At 39.2% G+C, this 21,260-nt stretch overlaps 1 protein-coding gene across 4 annotated transcripts in view; it reads left to right on the top strand.

Moving 5' to 3' along the window:
• The window catches only part of nde1 (nudE neurodevelopment protein 1), a 40,858-nt gene extending 21,097 nt beyond the window's left edge, over positions 1–19,761 (top strand). For 2 of the 4 annotated variants that reach the window (XM_041206644.1, XM_041206648.1), the window contains exons 5-9: positions 462–598; positions 720–893; positions 2,406–2,488; positions 13,029–13,183; positions 16,677–19,761. In XM_041206644.1, the coding sequence (XP_041062578.1) occupies positions 462–598; positions 720–893; positions 2,406–2,488; positions 13,029–13,183; positions 16,677–16,770 (643 nt within the window). In that variant the 3' untranslated portion in view covers positions 16,771–19,761. Of the gene's footprint in view, positions 1–461; positions 599–719; positions 894–2,405; positions 2,489–13,028; positions 13,184–16,509 lie in introns of all 4 variants that reach the window. The other 2 variants (XM_041206646.1, XM_041206647.1) reach the window with 2 other exon arrangements.
• The last annotated feature ends 1,499 nt before the right edge of the window (positions 19,762–21,260 follow it).

Raw genomic sequence — 21,260 nt, 5'->3', positions numbered from 1 at the left:
TATCTCATGGTCATGCTTTTAGGGCACTGAAAAATGGTGGTCTGTTGCAAACTGACTTAAGTTCAGTAATGAGATATTGACAGTTGCTTATGCATGCATTTTAAACAGATTTACATTTAGTGATGAAGGGTAGCATTGTACATCGAACAGTATTGCCACAGTCTCATGTATACAATACTTTGTAATTTTTAGATGCTGATTTGATAATCCTTGTTTTTAAAAGATTAAAATGCCAATTGTTCATTTTTCAGACATATTTTTACTCTTTCATTTAAAAATTAATTCCAAAGCATCTTGGTAAAGGCCAGCTCAGGATCTGAGATTTATAAAAGGCAGCATGTGTTATTCAGAATGTTGTGGCGCTGAGTCCCATTATGTACTATGCTAAAAGTCTCTTTGTGTTGGCAATGATGTGTACCTTACCTTTTTTGATTCCGTTCTGCTTTTGGCTTCTTACACAGAGCAACAATTATGTCCTTGGAAGATTTTGAGCAGCGGCTGAACCAGGCAATTGAGAGGAATGCCTTCTTGGAGAGTGAGCTAGATGAGAAAGAAAATCTTTTGGTTTCTGTACAAAGACTGAAAGATGAAGCAAGAGGTTAGCATTTCTTTTTTTTAAATTTTATTTTGGATGTACAGTTAAATGATTGCAAAAGTTCAGTTTGATTTTTTTTTTGCTTTACATTTTAAAAGATTTGCCTGAAAATATTTGCTTTCAGATCTGAGACAAGAATTGGCAGTACAGCAAAAGCCAGATTCCATCAGGAAACCCACGAATACCACATTGGATTCTGAAAATGCGATAGCGCAAGCATCCACAACAATGCCTTTGACCCCACTGATATGTAAAGGACCCAGCAGTGGGTTCCACACACCTGCTATGTTTACAAAAGGTAACCCTCAACTCTATTAAACAGTTTAACATTTTAGAATTATCTGTTTTTTTTGACCATTGATATTGTCTGATTTCCATCCTATACAACATTCAAAATATGTATACCAAAACATGGCTGACCCCAGAAATAGGTGTGAACTCATTCCAGGGGAATTGATTTGCTATCTCAAGAGGATTATTGGAAAAAAAAATGGTTATGATGAGCTAGATGGCACAGTGGTTAGACACTGGTTTTTCATCTACTTAAAGCTGAGTTCCAGTCCAGCCCATGTTGATCAGTCACTGCTAGCTGTAAGGTTGCTATGTGAAATGAGGATTGGGCAGTAGGTCCAGAGCTGGTACATATGGGCCTACATTAGAAACTGGCACAAATTTGGTACCTATTGGTAATCATTCAGAGGAGTCACAGGATGAATATGGTGGGCCGGGGTGTGGAGGTGGGATTGCTTTGCAGCTTGGGGCTGGGGCACATTGGGCAGAGTAGAAGCAGCTTTACACTGAATCTATCGGCGCTTGATGCTGCTTCCAGGTAGCTAAATTGGGAAGAGTTTAATCTCTGCAAAATCCTTCCCTTTTGACCACAAAGAAGTTTACCTTGATTAATAAGCAGGAGAAGGGCAGAGTTGTTGGAGTAGTAGAGATGGCCTGCCCACTCTGGACCATGATAGGATGGCTCATGAAGGATTTGGTATGTACACATATGATTATTGTAATAATGAGTGACCCTGACCAACCCAATAGGGAATGCCCTAATTGAAGTGAGGCAACAGACTGAGAACTTTTGCCCATGGAACAAGGTTGCTTTTTGATTCTTGTTTAGCATGCCGCGAGATGGAATACTCAAAGGCCTAGTTACAAGTATCTTAAACCCCCAATATATTGTGGTGGAAACCCAAAGGACCAAAAGGTTACAATTACATTTCAATCAGCAACCGTAAGAGCAGGATAGAAATGGACTTTAAAACATAATTTCATAGGCACGACAAATTATCAATTTAGGATAGCAATAAAAAAAAAACATGGTCTGTTAAGCAGAAAAAAGGGACAATTCTGGGACGAATGTAATTTGAAAGTGATTTTGATAAGAATCAGTGGTTTTTCATTGTGACATTTGCCTATTACCTGGTTACTGGTTTATGGTGGCAGGCAATGTACTGCTGGCCCTGTCAGCAACACTATAGTGGCCCATTTAAAAGGTATACAAATGTAGCTACCCACTGTCACCTGACCCCTACTGGGAAGAATCAGGCTTTGGCTTGACGTGGCTTTCAGAGTGATAGATCTCTGCTTTAATGGGGAAATTGCGGGGGTCTATGAAAATATAAATTACATGAGTGAAATGACCTAGTTCTTTAATACTTTTCCTGTGAACAACGTTGGCCTGTTTCCAAAAACTGTACTTAGCTCCTTGGCTGACTACTTTTTAAAACCTTTTTTTCACTTGGACATGAGTGTTAACCAGTTTGTTTGTTTTTACTTCATTTTATACTCTTATTTTAATCTTTTTCAGATGGTTACACTGGCAGCCCTCTGACTCCATCAGCCAGGATTTCTGCACTTAATATAGTTGGAGACTTGCTTAGGAAAGTTGGGGTAAGGATTGCAGCATTTTTTAAGTGCAGCATTTTGTGACTTTCTAATCTCTCTTGGTCTCATTCCTGGCATCAATAACTTTTAATTTCTGCAAGATTCAATTAGATATTGAGCAAAGCCGACCATTCGATACTGAATAAAATCAGGCTCTCAGCAGCATTTAATTCTTCCTGAAAGGTGAAGCACTGAGAAGTGTTTGCAAGTCTTTTACCCCATTTTATATTCTCAAAGGAACTTGCCATTGGAGAGCATTTTCGAGCCCATGTGGGTCCAAAAATTCATAAAATTGTTGCTGGTTTCACATCACAATCTTATCACCTGAATTCAATGATTTCTTGCGGTACTTTTTTTTTGTTGTAAGGTCCATAATTTATTTGTATTTCACTAATTTCTCCCTTTTCATGGTGTGGTGAATGACAACGCAAGTCTAACTTAACCAAGCTGAATTAGCCAGAAACCTTTACTGCTGGCTTCTGTGATGGTTGACCCCATTCAGTAAACTTGACATTTACAAAGAAGTTGAGGCTTCAATTTTGTTATGTGTTCGATCCATGTGAAATTCAGGAGGCAATTCTTACTTTCTCGGCATTGACTGAAGTCAATGTAAAGTGACGCACAAAAGAGAAACAATTTTATGTCAAACTGTTTGTCAACCAGTTAGAAGTCCAGATTATTGTACAGTTTCATTGAAGCTGTTCTTTACTAGGAAGCTTCACTGGAGAAAAATGTTTCTGCCTTTTTTCACTCTGGTGGTCCATACAACTTGTTTAAAGTTAAGATTTTTCAGATATCGTTATGGGACAATTGTAATAATGAGGTAGGACTGAGCAAAGACACATACTGGGGTCTTGCCCATTCGCGTTTTCTACAGATACCATTTTAGCTGGTTGTATTATTGGCAATTTCATTTTCAAGAATGCAGTTCCACTTTGCCAGTGTAAATATCTTATCCACAAATTTGGTTGATGGTATTTCTATTGGCAGAAAAACTTGCCCTGATAAGCATGTTGTCACCATGTCTTAGCCCATGAAAAAATCCATTGCTGATATTTGATTTTTTTCCCCCATTTTTTTGGCACTGCAATTTCAAAGGGGGTAAATTGTGTTCTGATATTAAATGGGAGGTCACCAGGGCTGATTGGTTCAGTGTGTGGAGGATGGGGGAAATCTTGCTTTCTATAGGTGTAGATTTTGGGTTGGAAAATTGCTGCTTGTGTTTTTTTAACTGTCTGATCCAGACACTGAGTGCTGATGGACATGTTAAGATGATGAGAAATATCTGGTTAAACATTTGTGGTTTTGATATCACATTTGGCCATTTTGATAAATTGGAATACCTTTGTTTAAAAAAACGTACAAATTTCCAACATTCTATATTGACTGAAAAGGAGCTTCTTTATACTTTTCACCAGTTACCTGACATTCAACCAATATTTGACAGTTATCTTAAAGGACAGTTAAAGGATACTGCAGCTCAAAAGAACAGTATCTTTGTTTCCCTGTTAATTTTGTTGTAGGTTGGACTTGTAGATGTATAAATACCAAAGATTGTATCCAGTTTTGAGAGCCTTTGCTTTTCTAATACTTTTTTGGATATTTTGTAAATTATGGAGGCTGTGTACAGAGTATTTTTTAAAATTAAATTAAATTGTATTATATAACTGCTCCGTATGCCAATGTTCTGTGACAATTTGCTAATGTTCTGTCATTACACAGATTTATTGATGTTTTAAACTCCTAATTAGCTTATTTCAGTGCTTCAGATGTCACTGGCTGGTATCTTTTTAAAATGACAGAATACAGCACACAGAGTTTGAGGCTCTGCCCAGGGTATGCTATTGGACACATAACTCATTTCTATTCTTGGATTTTGATTACAAGATAATGCAATACATGTTTGCTGGTCCGCCATTTTGATTTTTTTTCCCCGTTGGTGCATTGTTTCCTTGTTCCATGACTTTTTCTCACTTTTTAAAAAAAAAATTGTCCTCTTTCCTCGGATTATTTTGCCAACGACCTTAAATCCGTGTCCCCTGGTTAAGGACCCTTCTGCCACTGGAAACCATTTCTATCAAAACTCTTCATGAGCACCTCCTATCAAATGTCCTGTTGACCTTCTCTGCATTAAGGAGAACAACAGTTTTGTGGAGAAATGAGAAAAACTGCAAGTCCCTGATTCCGTAGTATTGTTTTAGTAGGTCTTTTTTGTACCCTCTCCAAGGCCTTGACCTCTGAAACTGTGGTGCCTAGAATTGGAAGCAATCTGGGGCATAACCAGTGATTAGAAAAAATCTAGAGGGAAGTTGGGAAATTATTTTTGCTCCATGTTGTTGGGACCTGGAAAGCTGTACCTGAAAAGGTGGTGGAAACTGATTCAATAAACCAATTTGAAAGGGAGTTGGGCAGGTACTTGATGAGGAACATAAAGACTATGGGCAAAAAGCAGGAGTGAGACTGAACACAACTTTGTTTCAAAGAGCCAGCACTGGCAAGAATGACCTTCTGTGCTGTAAGTTTTTCTGTGCTTCCAATTATCAAAGGTTTTGCATAATTTCCTTGCTATTGTACTATATGCCTCTGTTTAAAAAGCCAAAGGCCCAATGTGAATTTTTTTTAACTGCTATCTCGATTTGTCCAGCATCCCAACTCTTCCTGTTCTTTTACCCCTCCCTTTCCATTTAGTTTATATTGCTTTTCCACATCCTGCTACGAAAATGTCATTTCATACATCTCCACGTTAAATTGGGTGTGCCCGTTTCACCTGTCCATCTATATTCTCCTGAAGTCTGTTAACTGTCTAACTGTTTACTACATTTGAGTTTCATGACTTCTGTCAAACTTAAAGTGTGCTTGGTACACCAAGCCCAAGTCTTAAGGCATGTTTATAAAGAGCAGTGATTCTGATACTTTCTCCAGGAGAACACCACTGCATAGGACTAGGGGCTTCAGACTTAGAAGCAGGCATAGGCCATTCAGCCCTTTGAGCCTGCTCTGCCATTCGATAAGGTCACGGCCGATCTGATTGTGATCTCAACTCCACTTTTCTATCTTATGCCCTTGACTCCCTTGTCTAACAAAATGCTAACTCTGCCTTAAATAAATTCAGTGACCCAGCCTCCACTGCTTTCTGGGGAAGAGAATTCCAATGACCCTCACATCTCCTTTGAATCTTAACCAGTTACCACTACTCTCTGCTTTCTGTCTCTTAGCCAATTTCATTACCACTCCCGCTTTAGACCAGTAAGATTCAATTTTGCTAACTTGTCTAATGTGATAAATCTGTCAGTCCATACATACATCAATTGTCCTACCTTCTTTACATTTGGCTGGGTGACCTTTTTTCTACTTTGAACCTTCCAACCTTCTAAGTACCTTTTGTTTTCTTTTTACCTTGTCCAGTTTATTTGCTGCTACTTCCTATTTTGTGAAAACAGGTGCGCAGCACTCATTTAGTGCCTCAGCCAAGCATTTTCTCCACAAGAAAATCTTTTTGGCACTTGCATTTTTACTATTTTTAATTTTGTAAAAGAAACCTTTTGGGTTCTCTTTTTATGTTAGCTGCTAATGTATTCTCATGCGCTCTTTGCCTCTTTTTCTGTACTTTAGTATTTAGTTTTGTTCTCTACTAAATTATGAAACTGATATTTATGATAAGCCACCTTTTATACATTTTAACCCTGGTATTTTTAGTCATCCAAGGAGCTCGAGTTTTAGATGCCCTTTCTTTCCCATTATGGGAAAGTGTTTAGTCTATATCTGAACAATTGCCTCTTTTTGAAGTCCTTCCATGGCTCATTTATTGTTGTACCTACCAATCTTTTGAATCCAATCCACCTAGGCTAGATCACCTTCCAAGTCACCGAAATTAGCTGTCCTCGTTTTTTCCATAGCTCCTCTAAATATAATGTCCACTTAAATACAGCTGCTCACCCCACCCCACTCCACTCCTCGGGGGTGGGGGGGGGGGGGCGGGGGGGCTGCGATCCAGCACTGATTCCTCCTTTGGGCTGGAATTGTACTGATCAAGAATGTTCTGGATGCGCTTAACATTTCTTTTTCCTCTTAGCCTTAGTTTCCCATCTGTAGGATAACTTCATCACTGCTCTATAGTTCATGCATCATTTGGAAACTTGCTCCACTATTTGGCCTATGGTATACACTAGCAGCCTAATAGACCCTCTTGTCAACCAAATAGCTTCTGCCTTGAATCACTCTCTTTTAGTGATGTAACAGTATTTTTCATCAATACTAGCATCCCTATCTTTTCTGAATACATTGTAGTCAGGAATATTCAGTTCCCAATTCTCTTCTTGTTTGAGCCATGACTTGGTTACTGCCATTCTACTATAGCCCTTGTTGCAATTTATCTCAGCAGCTCTCCAGCCTTTTTTTTACCCCATTTTGTGCATTTGAGCACATGCACTCCAAATCCATCCTAGCCTGCATTGCATTTTCTTCCATTTTGGGGTGATTTATGATTTCATTATGGTTTGTTTCCCAGTCTTCTGTGCACCTGTAACTCCTGTAATTATCTGGTTCCCTCCCTCCTGCCAATTTATTTTAAAACCTCCCTATAAGGACATTGGCCCCAGCTGTGTTGAGGTGTAACCTGTCCATGGTGTACTGGACCATGCTGCCCCAAAGATTCAGGCCTGTGAAGTCCTCCTTCCTGCAGGTTTTCTTCTGCCATCCATTAACCTGACTTATATTACTGCTGCCATACTCACTCATGTAGCACTGGGAGTAATCCAGAGATCACCACTGCTGGAGGTCCTGCTCTTTTAACTCTTCTTAAATTCTTGAAGCTCTGACCTCATGCCTTCCTGCTTTTCTTGCTTATATAGTTAGTACCAACACAGACCATGACTCTGCTGGTTCCACCTTGACCATCCACAGCATGTTCTACATCAGTTCCGTGGTGCCAGGGAGGCAAAATTCCATGTTCCAAGGCAAACAGCCCCAGTTTCTCCAGTCTCTCCTTCTGGCTATCTTGGGGGCATCTGTGGCATCAAGCCATCTGTCATGAGCATGTTAATCAAACATAAACAGTTTGGAAGTGTAGCAACTTTACAACTTCTCCTGTGGTCAGAAGGCATCAGGTTGTTGACAAGCAGACATGGTGCACAACTTTCATTAGATGACTGGGTCCTTTGAGGGCAAAGAGTTATATGTTATGGTGCCATGTGGTCTTAGCAATCCAATGAACACTCAAAGAAAGGATTGCATTTGGTTGCTGTTGGGGTGGTATCAGGCCACATCATTTATCTTTTATAAGAAGCTGTGATGCTCTCATTGTGTGCTACTTCAAGTTTCTTGCATGTATTTTTACTATAGCAAACGTAAGGAGCATAAATCAGTAGGGTTAGGAGCAGCCCTGGATGCAGAGGATAGTCTTTCTCTGGGAAACCCTTTAACTCCAGAGTAGTAATTTGACCCGAACAATTGATCTGTTTTCTGTTTCTGGCTACCATCTCCCAAGAAAAGTGTGCTGTGTAGCTTTTGGGCAGTGAGATTTATGTGTTAATGGAGCACAGATGTGTACAGTCCATGAAATTGTAAGTATGTCCTCGAAGTTGTGTTTTCAATTTGTTTGTGCCAGGTTTTAGAAAACTCCAAGAAAAAAGCAAAATTAATTCCTTCAAGATTTTTTGCACTGAGTTATTCTTGCATGAGGGAGATGCTGAAGATTATGGATCAAGTACATGGTTATGTGAAACTGGAAGTACAACTGTAAAGCTCAGTAACATTTTGGGTTTTCCGAATGGATGCTTATAGTTTTTAAAAAAATTGTACAAGGCGCTGGGTCAGCTCGAATTTAGGATATTATGTTCAATTCTGGATGTTCAGTTACAGAAAGGACATTGAAGTCATGGAAATCATAGTATAGGGCAATGTCCCCTTCTAAGCCGTACCTAAGGATGTGCAACCAGTCTAGAACTTACCTTGCAGGGGACAAACGAGCCCCACAGAATAAGATACAAGTGAACATATCAAAGGGATCACACAATGCAACATATGGGCCACACATGCAAAGGGAAATCAGAGAGAACATTGTGAAATCAAAAGGATGACTCTAGGATTGTAAAACTAGAGTTGTGAAAAAACAAAAAAAAAAGTCCTTCCGTTGGAATAAAGGAAGTTAAGAGTTTTAATAGAAGTGGTTAGGTTTTGATAGGATGAATGGAGAAACACTCCCTACTCCAGCAGGGAGCTGGTTATGAGGTCATCAATTTAAAATTCAGAGGTTAGGAGATATTTCTTTATACAAAGTTTTTGGAACAGGAAATATTTTGTTATAAAGCAGTGGAGCAGAGACCATTGCGATTTTAGGGGGCAAGAGTGGATAAGTATTGTAGTAAAGGAAGATGAATGGTTATTGTGAGAACAGGGAAGTGGAATTAGTTTTGGGTCATTTTGAATGTAATGGATGTTTAGCGGCTACTTTGATCCTACGGGGCCAGCTATGGCGACAGCTATGGCGGACATGAGCGATTGTATCGACTGGTTGACTATTTCCCTCATTGCTAACTTTAGTGAAAAAACAGGTGCATGATGGGGTTTTTTTTGTGCTAAGTAGGCCTACTTTCCATTTGATGCAATAGAGCCTCCAACATTCAGCATCACATGTAGGACTGTGTGTCCTAGTACTGGTGACACATCTTTGCACCATTGGCCAACATTAGTCCATTCTTGTCACCACTATAATTTTCCCTTTTTTAAAAGCTGTGATTTGGCTGGATTTTCCATTCTTCAGCCAAGTGGAAAACTGGTCACGCTCTGGTCTGTTTTTATATGCCTATAGCCTGTATAATTAAGTGGGATGTGACTCCCTTTTTTAAAATTTGCCTCCACTTGCACCCTGAGCCACCAATGCAGCTGAAGCTCATGCCTATTTTTCTTGGGCTTTCAGGCTCCAGAATATTTCTGCATACAGATTTTTTATAGTATTTGATCCCTTTCAGCTTTTAAAGAAATTAACTTGAAGTGCTCTTGCTGGGAGTCTTTTCTACTCTGCTTTTCTGTGTGGTGGGGAAGCATTGAGAAATGCTTTCTAAATACCTATAGCTCATTGTGGGATCCTTCTTCAGTCATTTTATTTTGGAAGGTTCAAAAGAAAATTGGATCAACATTTGGCCTGTTCAGGTGTTATCCTGAATTTTCAAAATGAATGTTCCAGGCTGAACCTAAATTAAGAGGAATATAACTCTATTTACATACTAAAATTAAGATTCCTGTGTGCCATCTAAATGACCCAACCCTGGAATTGTTGAGGTAGAGGAAAAAGTGGTTTTAATTGCGCATGGGAAAGGCCCAAAACGTGGAAAGGGACCGGACAGAAGTCAGTTCACTTGTGAGCTAATAACGTAGGAAGAGAAATAATCATGAAAAGCTGGAAATACTCAGGTCTGGCGTCATCTATGGAGAGAGAATGAATGTCCTGAGTTGTGTATGACTCTTCAAAATATAGAGAGGGAGCCTGAAAGAAGATAGAAATGGATGGGGGTAAGTTATAAATGGCATTTAGAAAAAGAAATAGCAGATAGAAGAAATAAAATGCTAGGTGGAAGGAAATTAAATTGATCATTTAGAAGAACTGATATAAGAACAAGGTTTTATCTTTTGGGGAAAAAGACTCCAGGGAAAGGAGTAGTATAGGGACTAAGGAATGGATTGAGATGCTTAGTGTGGGAAATAAACTTAGAGAATTGGATGTAATGTTATGAAGATACAGATTTAATAGCATTAACAAATGGCTGCAAACTGAGGAGTGGAAAATAAGCATTAGGTTACAGTATTTTCAGGAGTACAGAATAAGTTCAAAAGATTATCAAATTGACGAGAGATTGCAGAGTTCTGAGATGCAGAGGAATCTGGGTGTCCTCGTGCATGAATCGCAAAAGATTAATATGCAGGTGAAGCAAGTAATTAGGAAAGCTAATAAATGTTATTGTTTATTGCAAGGGGAATTGAATACAAAAGTAGGGAAGTGGTGCTTCAGTTATACACGGCAGTGGTGAGACCACATCTGGAGTACTGTGTACAGTATTGGTCTCCTTATTAAAGGAATGATGTAAATGCATTGGTAGCAGTTTAGAGAAGGTTTGCTAGGCTAATTCCTGGAATGAGTGGGTTGTCTTGTGAGGAAAGACTGGATAGGCTCAGCTTCTATCTGCTGGAGTTTAGAAGAGTAAGAGGCAATTTGATTGGAACATTTAAGATCCTGAAGGGACCTGAAAGGGTAGATGTGGAAAGGATGTTTTTTCTTGTGGGAAAATCTAGGGGCCATGGTTTAAAAATAAGGGGTCACGTTTAATGCAGATGAGAGATTTTTTCTGAGGGTTGTGAGCCTTTGCAACACTCTTCCTCAAAAGGTGATGGAAGCAGAATCTTTGAATATTTTTAAGGCAGAGGTAGATTATTGATAATCCAACGGGTGAAAAGTTATTGGGGTAGGCAGGAATGTGGAGTAGAGGTTAATATCAGATCTGCCATGATATTATGGCGGAGTAGGCTTGAAGGGCCTTGTGGCCTACTCCTGCTCCTCATTCGTATGTAGGTTAAATAGGAATGGCACCATTGGTAAAGGAGAGAAAATATATGCTGTAGAGAGAGTAGACTGTGTGTCTCATGTTTCAGATAATCAATATGGTCTTAAAGATATAGAAGGGAGATTTACTTTAGTGAGTTGTATCATCCCTCCTCACATTGAATTGTGGTATTGAAAATGTGCAGTGAGCATTTTGAGACGTAATGCAGTAAGGGAAGCATGCTTTGGATGAGCAAATGACTTTGGACTTGCAGTTCTCAAAGATTTGCACTGGGGTTTCCCTCATGCTTGGGTCTTTTGTAGATGAGTTAACAATAGGAGATTAATGCGAGTGGTCAAGTTTCATGTGTCTACCAGCTTGGTAGAAGGTTCACTAGATGGAGTGTGGCCTTGCCTCTTGCCTAATAATTGCTATTATTTTGAAGCATCTTCCAGCAAGCTCTCCTGGAGGAAATGGGGAGGGTGGATAGCATGTTGTTCTTATACAAGCTGGACCTCTTCTGTCACCATCAGAGGGGTGCCACCTCTGACCTAAGTGAAAAATTTCTCTCCATATACATGTGTATATGCTTCATATTTTGATGGCCCTCATTGCTTTTGACATTTGGATAGAGTATTTTTTTTTATTCTTTGTGTATGGCTGATACAGGCAAGTCTGAATTGCTTTGTAGTTGCTTTGAAGGCGGTGGTGGACTGATTGTGTCTGTGGCTTTCGGCTCAAATTAAATCTCTCCTGAGTAATTTCGCTCTTGTTCCCCATCACTGCAATCACATAATTTAGAGAGTAAATACAATTTTACTTTATTTCCCACATAGCATTCTCCATAAACAAAAAAAATGTTTACTAGTTTAGATTTTATTCTATCTTGCTTAAGAATGGATAGTGATGTACTCCTTATCCGAGGCTGCCTCACTAGGCAGGGTGACATGCTCCTATTTCCATCTGGGCTGAAATACAGAGGATCTCCCTGACTGCACTCGGGCTCTGCCCGTGAAGCAGCAATTTGTGTAAAAGTTTCAAAGGGAGATAAAGCCACAGTTAAAATTCTGGCATTTTTCATTGATAAAACTATGGATCTGAATTATTTTTGACTTAACAAATCATATAATTTGAAACTTGGGCAACCTCTCTTCCGTCAGTATTGGACAGCCTGTGATGTGTTTGACAAGATCATTTGTTAGGAGCTATGGGGCAATGTGAGAATTAACAGCAAAATCAAATTCTATGGCCCAGATTTTGCAGTGAGCAGTGAAGGGATAGTGCTGCCTGTTCACCATGCTGCCAAAGACTTCAGTCTTTTGAGTAGCAACTTGTCATTCGACATCTGACCCAGCACAACATCCTCTACAGGGAATTTGTGGCATGCGTGAGTCGTGCAATCAGCAACATGGTGCTTCAACCAATCCGAGCAAGGAATCTTCAAGAGTATAAATTAGATTTAAATCATGTAGAAAGTAAAATAGAGAGGGAGAAAGAAAGATGTAATCAAAACAGTTTTTTTTCTCTAAACACATTAACTTCTGAAGGAATGAGACTTTGTACTGATAAAATTGCATTTGTTGTGCCAAAAATTGTTTGGCAGTAATTATGATTTAGACTGTTAAAAATCCACTTATTCTTGAATGTGAGAACTCTATCTCTTTCTGCTGTGTTTACTGTTACATGAATTTCAATGCTGAGTTTATTGGCAAGGCATTGTTGTAGTACAGCTTGTCGAGGAGCAGGGTAACTCTGATTGCAACTTCTCGATTTCCGTGTGCATCTGCAGTCAAACGTAGTCGAGTTGCCTATTCCACGATAAAGTTGAGTGCTGTTAGCCTCATTTTTCTAATTGCAGATTCCGAGCCAATGTTCAATTTGTAAGGTTTATATGTAGGATAACAATGATGCAAAGAGAGCACTTTGCTAGATGTTGCTTAAATGATTGTTTGGCAAGCTGAAGCATGGAAGGATAAACATTTGCAAATAAAATTTGTTTTATATTTTTACAGGCTCTCGAGTCCAAGCTTGCATCCTGTAGGAATTTTGTCTGGGATCAATCTCCAAACCGTGCAACTCTGCCGTCCACTCAGAATGGAAACTGCTCAATAAAAGACAGCAATGATAACAGGGTGTCCAATGCCAATTTACCCCAATACGACAAAGGGTTGGTAAAATCATGTTTTAACAGGCTTGCAGTATTTTGAGATGCAGTTGCCATAAGTGAACAGCACTTGTGTACAGCTGAAGTGACTGACTAAGTAGTTGAATATACAGTACCTTGGAAGCCAGGTCTGATCAGTGTCCCATCCCCAAATTTAAAAAAAAAAGTCATGAACTCAGATTCCCAATCCATCTTTAGAAAAAAAACCTTGCATTTTATATAGTATCCTGAAATGCGATACATGTTTCCAGGTGCTTCAGAGGTATCAAGAAAAGATGGCCATGAAAGAAGGGGAAACCAAAAGGTTGGTCAGAAATGGATTTTGAGTGTTTTGAGAGAAATCTAGAGCTTGGGCCCTAGGTGCCTTTATAATGTGGGGTATGTTCAAGATGCTACAAGTCAGAAATGGAGAGTATAGGAGAGGTTAGCAATGGGGAATAGCTAATGCTCCAGAGGGACAAGGATAAATTTGAGGACCTGGGCTCGATGTAAATCAATGAGGACAGAGTGATGGGTGAGCAGGGCATAGTGCAATGTAGGATTTGGCAGTAGAGTTTGAATGAGCTGAAGTTTATTCAGTGGAGCTTGGGAGGCTGACCAGCATACCACAAATAACTGATGCAAAGATGAGTTTTAATGGTGGATGAATTGAGGTGGGAGCAGAGGCATATGTTGTGGAGGTAGAACTCGGTAACCATTGTGATGAGAGAAAAAATAGTCCTGGAAGCTTGAAGTTGAATAGTATGAGTGTTCAGTTTTTTTTTATTCATTCATGGGATATGGGCGTCACTAGCCAGGCCAGCATTTACTGCCCATCCCTAATTGCCCTTGTTCGGAGGGCATTTATGAATCAACCACATTATTGTGGGTCTGAAGTTGCGTGTAGGCCAGATCAGGTAAGGACGGCAGATTTCCTTCCCTAAAGGACATTAGTGAACCAGATGGGTTTTTATGACAATCGGCAATGGTTTCATGGTCATCATTAGACTTTTAATTCCAGATTTTTATTGAATTCAAATTTCACCATCTGCTGTGGTGGATTCGAACCTGGGTCTTAGGAATACTAGTCTAGTAACAATACCACTATGCCACCATCTCCCCATAACTCCATCTGTGTCTGCATGAAGCAAGATCTGGACAATACTGAAGTATAGGCTGATAAGTGGCAAATAACATGCATACCACACACATTCCAGGCAATGACGAATGACGAGTCACTCAGCATCCCTCGGGTCCCCATTGACCAGAAACTGAACTGGGCTAGCCATATAAATATTGGGCCTACAACAGCACATTAGAGACTTTGACTTCTGTGGCAAATAACTCGCTTCTTGACTCCTCAAAGCCTGTCCACCATCTAAAAGGTTCAAGTCAGGAGTGTGATAACGTACTCCTCTTTTTGTCTGGATGAGTGCAGCTCCAACAACACTTCACATGCTCGACACCATCTAGGACAAAGCAGACTGCTTGATTGGCACCCCATCCACCAACTTAAACATTCACTTCCTCCACCGTCGACACTTGTGATAGCAGTGTATATACCATCTACAAAACGCACTGCAACATCTTAATCAAGGCTCCCTCAACAGCACCTTCCAAACCTATGACCTCTAACACCTAGAATAACAAGGGCAGCAGTTGCATGGGAACACCACCTGCAAGTTCCCCTCCAAGCCACTCACCGTCCTGACTTAGAACAATATTACTTCACTGACACTGGGTCAAAATCCTCGTACTCCCTTCCTAACAAAACTGTGGGTGTGCCTACACTACGTATGAACGACCACGGTTCAAGAAGGTGGCTCATTTGAGCTTGCATTTGAACATAAGAATTAGGAGCAGGAGTAGGCCATTTGGGCCCTCAAGCCTGCTTCACCATTCAATAAGATCATGGCTGATCTGATTGTGGCCTCAACTCTACTTTCAGCCTACCCTCAATCCTCTAACTCTGCAATCTGCAAAGCGGGTGGAGAAGGTGTGAAGTTGTTGGCAGAGCCTGAACATGGCATACGTATTCTTGACCAGAAATTGACATTTACCCAAAGCTGGATGCCTTCACTGCTTTGAAGCAACTAAGGGATTGATAGAGGTTGTCGAGGTAGAACTTCTGTATTAGCAAATTTGTGGAACCTGTCATTATGGTTTGAGATATAGTGTTGCCAGCATGTTGATTGAATAAGAATAGTAGGTCAAGGATGGATGCTTAGGGTGCCCCTAGTGTGGAGTGAGAGAGAAGCTATTGTTAGAGATGTCCTGGCTATGATTGCTCAAGTAAAAGTGGAATCAAGCAAGGGCAGTGCCAATAAGTTGCAGTATATAGGAGATTGGAGGTGGGGAAGGATTATAGTTGATCTCTTTAAAAGATAAAAGAGAGGATGAGGAGGAATATCACATCATAATCACAGTCCGAGAATGTGACCATTTCAATGCTGTGGTAGAGGAGGAAATGTGATTGTAGAGAAAGGAAGAGACCTGGGAGGCAACAGCACCCTCAGAATTTGGAAAGTAGTGAAACTTTGCTTTTGGATTGTTATATTTGCTGTATTATCATATGTTAAATGCATAGCTGGTTATGTTGCATCAAAAACTTAGATCCTGAAGATCTCATTAGGAGAATGCTTGCATTTTATTGCTGCTTGTGCTGTCCCACTAGGCATCCATTAGGCAGCATCCACCAATTTAAACATAAATGTGTTGTATCCATGACCATCATGTTGATGATAAGCAGTAAAACTTGTTCATAGATTTCTTAGTTTCTAATCCTCTTCTCCAGAAAAATGTTTCACTTTGATTTGGTGCATTACCTTTGTTCCCTTGGCTGAGTAGGGAGGTTCACCACGAGAGGGGGAAGATTCAGTCATTTATGGCACAGGAGGCCATTCAGCCCATTGAGACCATGCTGGTTCCCCGTGAGCAATTGGGTTAGTACCACTCCTTGCTCAGTTTCCATAGCTCTGCAAGTTTATTCCCTTCATGTGTTCATCCAATTTCCTTTTGAAATCATAAATTGTTTCCATGCCCACCACCCTCTTGGGCAGTGAGTTCCAGGTCATTACCACTCAGACCTGCTGTTAGTAGACGATCTGTTCTTAGCCTGAATGTGGCATGGTGTAAGGTTGTTGGAAACGGACTAATAATACTGGTAAAGAATGGTGCTGAATCTGGGATGTGTATAAAAAGTATTCAAGTTGCCAATGGAACATAGGAATTGCTAGACAGAAACAGACCAAGGTCCATCTATTTCAATTTCTACTATCCTGGTAGTCACATGGTACAACAATAATGGAGCTGTTGACTAATTATGGCAATCAATCTCTATCAATCAACAGATGCCAACATAAGGCGAGGAAATCTCCTATGGTGGAAAGCTTTGGGAACTGTAGGGCCAAAGTCGTCTGTTCCCCTCAAGCATAAAACACGTGCAACTGGTATATGTCCTGTCTCAAATGACTCATTCTGTATTCCAAATATTTTTTGATATTTGTTGTATTTCCAGGTTAGCCAAAAGGCTGGAGTTTGGAACACTTGCCTCGAAGGTCTGTGCACAAGCAACTGCGTCACCACAGGGTGTAGTCAAAATCTTGCTCTGAGCATGGTAATTTTTAAAAAATGTTTTAAATGGATATTTTTGTAACCAAGCCCTATAGCTTTCAGTGGGCAGTAGTAAAAGAAAAATTCATTTGTTTTTTTTTTGCTGGTGCAAGTTGAAGTTTAGTTTTTTTTTGATGAAAGCTAAAAATAGATTTTTCTTTCATATTGAAGGTATTTGACCCATATTTTAGACTATATTTAGAAGCCCTGTTCCACTGGAGATGTGGGATGAGAGCTCATTAAAGAGGGGGATATGTAATCAGATCATTGTTAACTGCTAATTTCCAGTGGAGTTTTTTGGTCTCAGTTTTGTGCCTGAGTTTGAACTATGTTACAGTAATTGCCTTTTAGCAGAGTAACAGGGAAACTTGCTAATTGAGGAAAAATGACCATCTTAAAGAATCGATTTTCTCAAATTGAGCTTTTTCATGCGATTATAGCTCATTCATTTGGCTTCTTGGTAACTGATAGCTTGAGCCTTCACATCTTGGTTCCTTATAAACTATTAGATTGAAATTAGAATCCATTAATTCATACTTGATCCAAAATCATAACCACTGGGACTTTTAAAGATGGTGAGTCAAAGTATAGGTAGCTCCACATAAACTTGTAGCTACTGAAGGTTCCATTCTATTTTACTATTTAATCTCCCTAAGCCTTGCATTGGTGACCTTGATGGTGTTGTAGCTCTTATCCTAAATATCTTAAGACTGGAATTACTGTGTATCAAGAAAATTCAATACAATAATGTACCAGTTCTGTATATTCTTTGGACCCTTTTCGGCTGAGGATTAAAATTATGTTTATAATATGTAAGTCGCATATTTCACAAATATGTAACTTTTACTTCTGTATACCAATTTATGTAGTATAGTCAAATATGCCTTTCTATATCAATTTGAGTTGTTCTGTGCATGCTTGTGTTAGCACAGCAGTCAACACTTCTGTTTTCACCTTTGTAAATATTTATTCTGTTACCTGCTCATCTACCTTGGAATCTCTTACGGAAGTTCAAGTTTGTTCCATTGCTTTAAATGTATATGTTTCCAAAATTATTCCTGTGCTTAATACTGCTTTTTGCAAAAACTGTATTCGAGTGTGTAGAAATTTTTTAAGAAGCACAAATCCATTAACTATATATATGCTGAACAAGAGTACTTTTCAAAAACCCTTGGAATAGAAGGGGTATTGAACTGGTTGCAATACTAGATCTGGTTCACAAGAGAATACTCATGATCAGTATTATAAGTCCTTTTTCATGAGCGAAATATATCTCTGGTATGATACTGGTGCAGTATTCTGTTACCATACACCCATTACTGCTTGTAACTAGAGACATTTGTTCAAAAATTGACTGAAAACCAAATTTACTGAAGAATTTTGTGTGGTTCCCAAGGGAATCTCGTCTTGTCCTGTGTTCTTTTTTCAAATTGAGTGCATAGGTAAGTGTACTAGGTCAACTGGTGTCAGTCAGTTGGAGTAGGAGATTTAGTGCTTGTAAGAGCAGTTTGAAGATCAATATCAATTTAATCTATCAAAAGGGATCAAGTTCTTGGTATTGATATATTTAAGCTGGGAATGACTTTTGTAGAAGTGTTAAGTAGATGAAGAAAAAATTGTAGACTGAATAGTGCCTTAATGATCATAGTGCCTTTTGATTATGGAAGAACAGGTTGGGATCCTGTGTTGGATCTAGGTTTGACTGAGTTGATTATGTACCACACAAAAACTGTTTTTTCTAAGGAGTTAAACCTAATGAACCATTTAACTAACCTCTGATGGACATTAATTTATGATTTGTTCTACAGGTAGTGAGAAAGCCACTTCAGTTTTAATCCTGGCACTAGTAAACAAATAGCTGATGCACATTTTCTCAAAGCTCAAGTCAAGAGGTTTAACCCTTGGGGAGGCCTGTCTGGGTTCATTGCTAGGATAAAGCCACAGGCTGACAAAGAGGTTGTTGTTTTCTGGTCAGAAAAGTTGATTAACCAAAGCTAACTGATGCATTTAGGATCACAATGACCTTTGCTATCATCCCGAAGTCCATATAAATTGGAGGAAATGCACCAGGTCCTCCTTTTCCCAAGGAAAGAAAAAATGCTGTTAAGGGGCAAGTCTCTGTGTCCTGAACCAAAACTGTGCTATTTATATATTTGCCCAATGCAAGCTGGTTTACATAGGGCCACCCAGACTTAGAAAGGCCACAGGTGTTGTCTCTTGTAGGGACTATTCAGGTAGGACTGTGATTCTCTTGAACACATGACGAGATCGATGCTATCTCTGTGAATTTTGTTTTGACTCCATGCAGAATGCACTAATGTCTTGCCGCTGTGTACTTGCATTGAGATTTGGATTATGTAATTGTTTTTGCGCTCATTTAATAGATCTCCATGTTGGAGAATGGAATGTTTCCAGATTTTTTTGCACCTGGTGCCCGTATTAAATTCCCTTTGCACTGCTGCATGGTGCCTTAATTCCAGCATCATTCACTGCTATGATGTCTTCATTTTCCATGCCAGGTCTCAGTGAGAGCAAATTCAATGTTAAGTTAAGGGGATGGGTGTCTCTTCTATATTTGATCCAGAAAAAAAAATCAGTAAATCATTTCACCTGAAGTGAATGGTTGTTGGTGGCAAAGGGAATTTTCCTGCAACAAACGGAGGGACGTAATCACGATTGGAGTATACTATTTGGATTGCCACCAGGAAGAGGAAAGTGAATATGGTTGCCAGGGGATAAAGAAGAGAAATACAAATGTTTTCATGTCTGAAATCCTAGTCAGTGATTTTGCCTATCTTCACCCTTGGAGTACCATATTTCATAAATTGTGAAATCACTGGTAGGGATTGTGAAAATAATTAACAGACATATACTGTTACAGATTTGGGCTTCTGTTTGTTTTCACAAAACGTTGCCATATCCAAGTTTATATCCTGCTATGTCTGTAACCTAACTGTATTTCTCAACTGAAATAAAATTATCATTCCCCATTTTGTTTGACATTTTTGCATTATTCCAAATTTTTAAATGTGTTTGGGTTTCTCTGCAACAACTTACAACTCTGACCTATCATCCATATTTCAACACAGTTTGGATGTTTCATCTATGTTCTTGTGGATAAGAGCAATAAGCCTCAAAGATTAGAAGGTTCCAAATTCAATTTCTAATCTCAACCAGGCTAGCAAGTTTTGACTTATTGGCCCTGTGCTGGAGGCTGGTAGGATTTGGGGTCCCAGCTCCTGAACTTTACAGTGACTTTTGTTGGAAATGCTGTTGGATTGGATCAGGCTCCACTGTAATGTTCCCATTGTCAAATAATCTTGACTAACTTCATTGCCTGGCCTCCAACCCAAATGTGGGTCATCAATAATAGACACCCCAATTGCATCTTTAAGATTTTCTGTGCTTTAAGTTTTAAATCCTAGCATTATGCTTTGAATTGGTTTTATAATGAGCTGTCACTTAATGTAATCAAATATTCTAAAACACTTCAGTTGAACACTGAATACATTTTGAAATTGGAAGGACAAACAAGAGTTGAAGCAGTATAAATGGTGTTTCACCGTCTCAGGTTTCTGCCTCTTAGACTAATGGGACTTCCAATGAATTAATCTTTCATGCAAGTGGTCACTATTCACGTAAGAGCCTAGTGACCGAGTCTGATCCAGTCACCAGCCAGTGTCCTATATCCCTTGTGATTCCTTTTCCTTCATCTACCAATGTAATCCAATCTTGAATGTTGCCATTGTTTCTATGTCTATCCCTTTTTAAAGTAAATTCCACAGCCTCTCAACTCTGAAGAATTTCGCACCCTCTTCTAAATCTTATACATTTAATCTTGTATCAGTGGCCCTTTTATTCTTAACCCCTAAACTATTGTAAACAATCTGCTTGTATTTAGCCTGCCCACCTTTCATAATTTTAAGGAACTTCTATTGTATTGCACTGCAATATTTTTTCAAGTGAAAAAGCCTTTAGTTGTATTTCCTCATTCCAGGCAGCATGCTAGTGAGTTTGCATTTAAACCATCTCAAATATCAATATCCTTACTGTTGTACAGAGCCCAATACTGCATACAGTACTTTGAGGTTTTTTCTTATAGGACTATTGTTAGCTGTGGTCTTTTATATTCTGTACCTTTAAGGTAAAACACAGAATTCTTACATTTTTCATAGAAACTCTTTCACATTGATAAGACTGTTCATGTTTTTTGAACCTCTTGAATTGCCCATCTTTCCACTCGTCTGCAACACTTGGACTACTTCCATTTGGTATAATTATTATTCTTAAATACCAAAATAGATCACCTCACACTTGGTGAATTCCATCTGCTATTTTTTTGTGTTCTTTTCCTTGTATTGGCAATATACTTTTCTCAGTTTCGTTTGATCTAAAGAATTAGTTCTGCCTCCCATTTTGGTATCATCTACAAGTTTGGCACCAGTCTCTAGGCCTTTACATAGAAACAGGCCAACATAACCCTATCTAT

The sequence above is a fragment of the Carcharodon carcharias genome, chromosome 15 (assembly GCF_017639515.1).
Source record: "Carcharodon carcharias isolate sCarCar2 chromosome 15, sCarCar2.pri, whole genome shotgun sequence".
Lineage (NCBI taxonomy): Eukaryota > Metazoa > Chordata > Chondrichthyes > Lamniformes > Lamnidae > Carcharodon > Carcharodon carcharias.
Note: the sequence above shows the minus strand (reverse complement) of the source record. Positions and strands in the feature narration are given on the sequence as shown.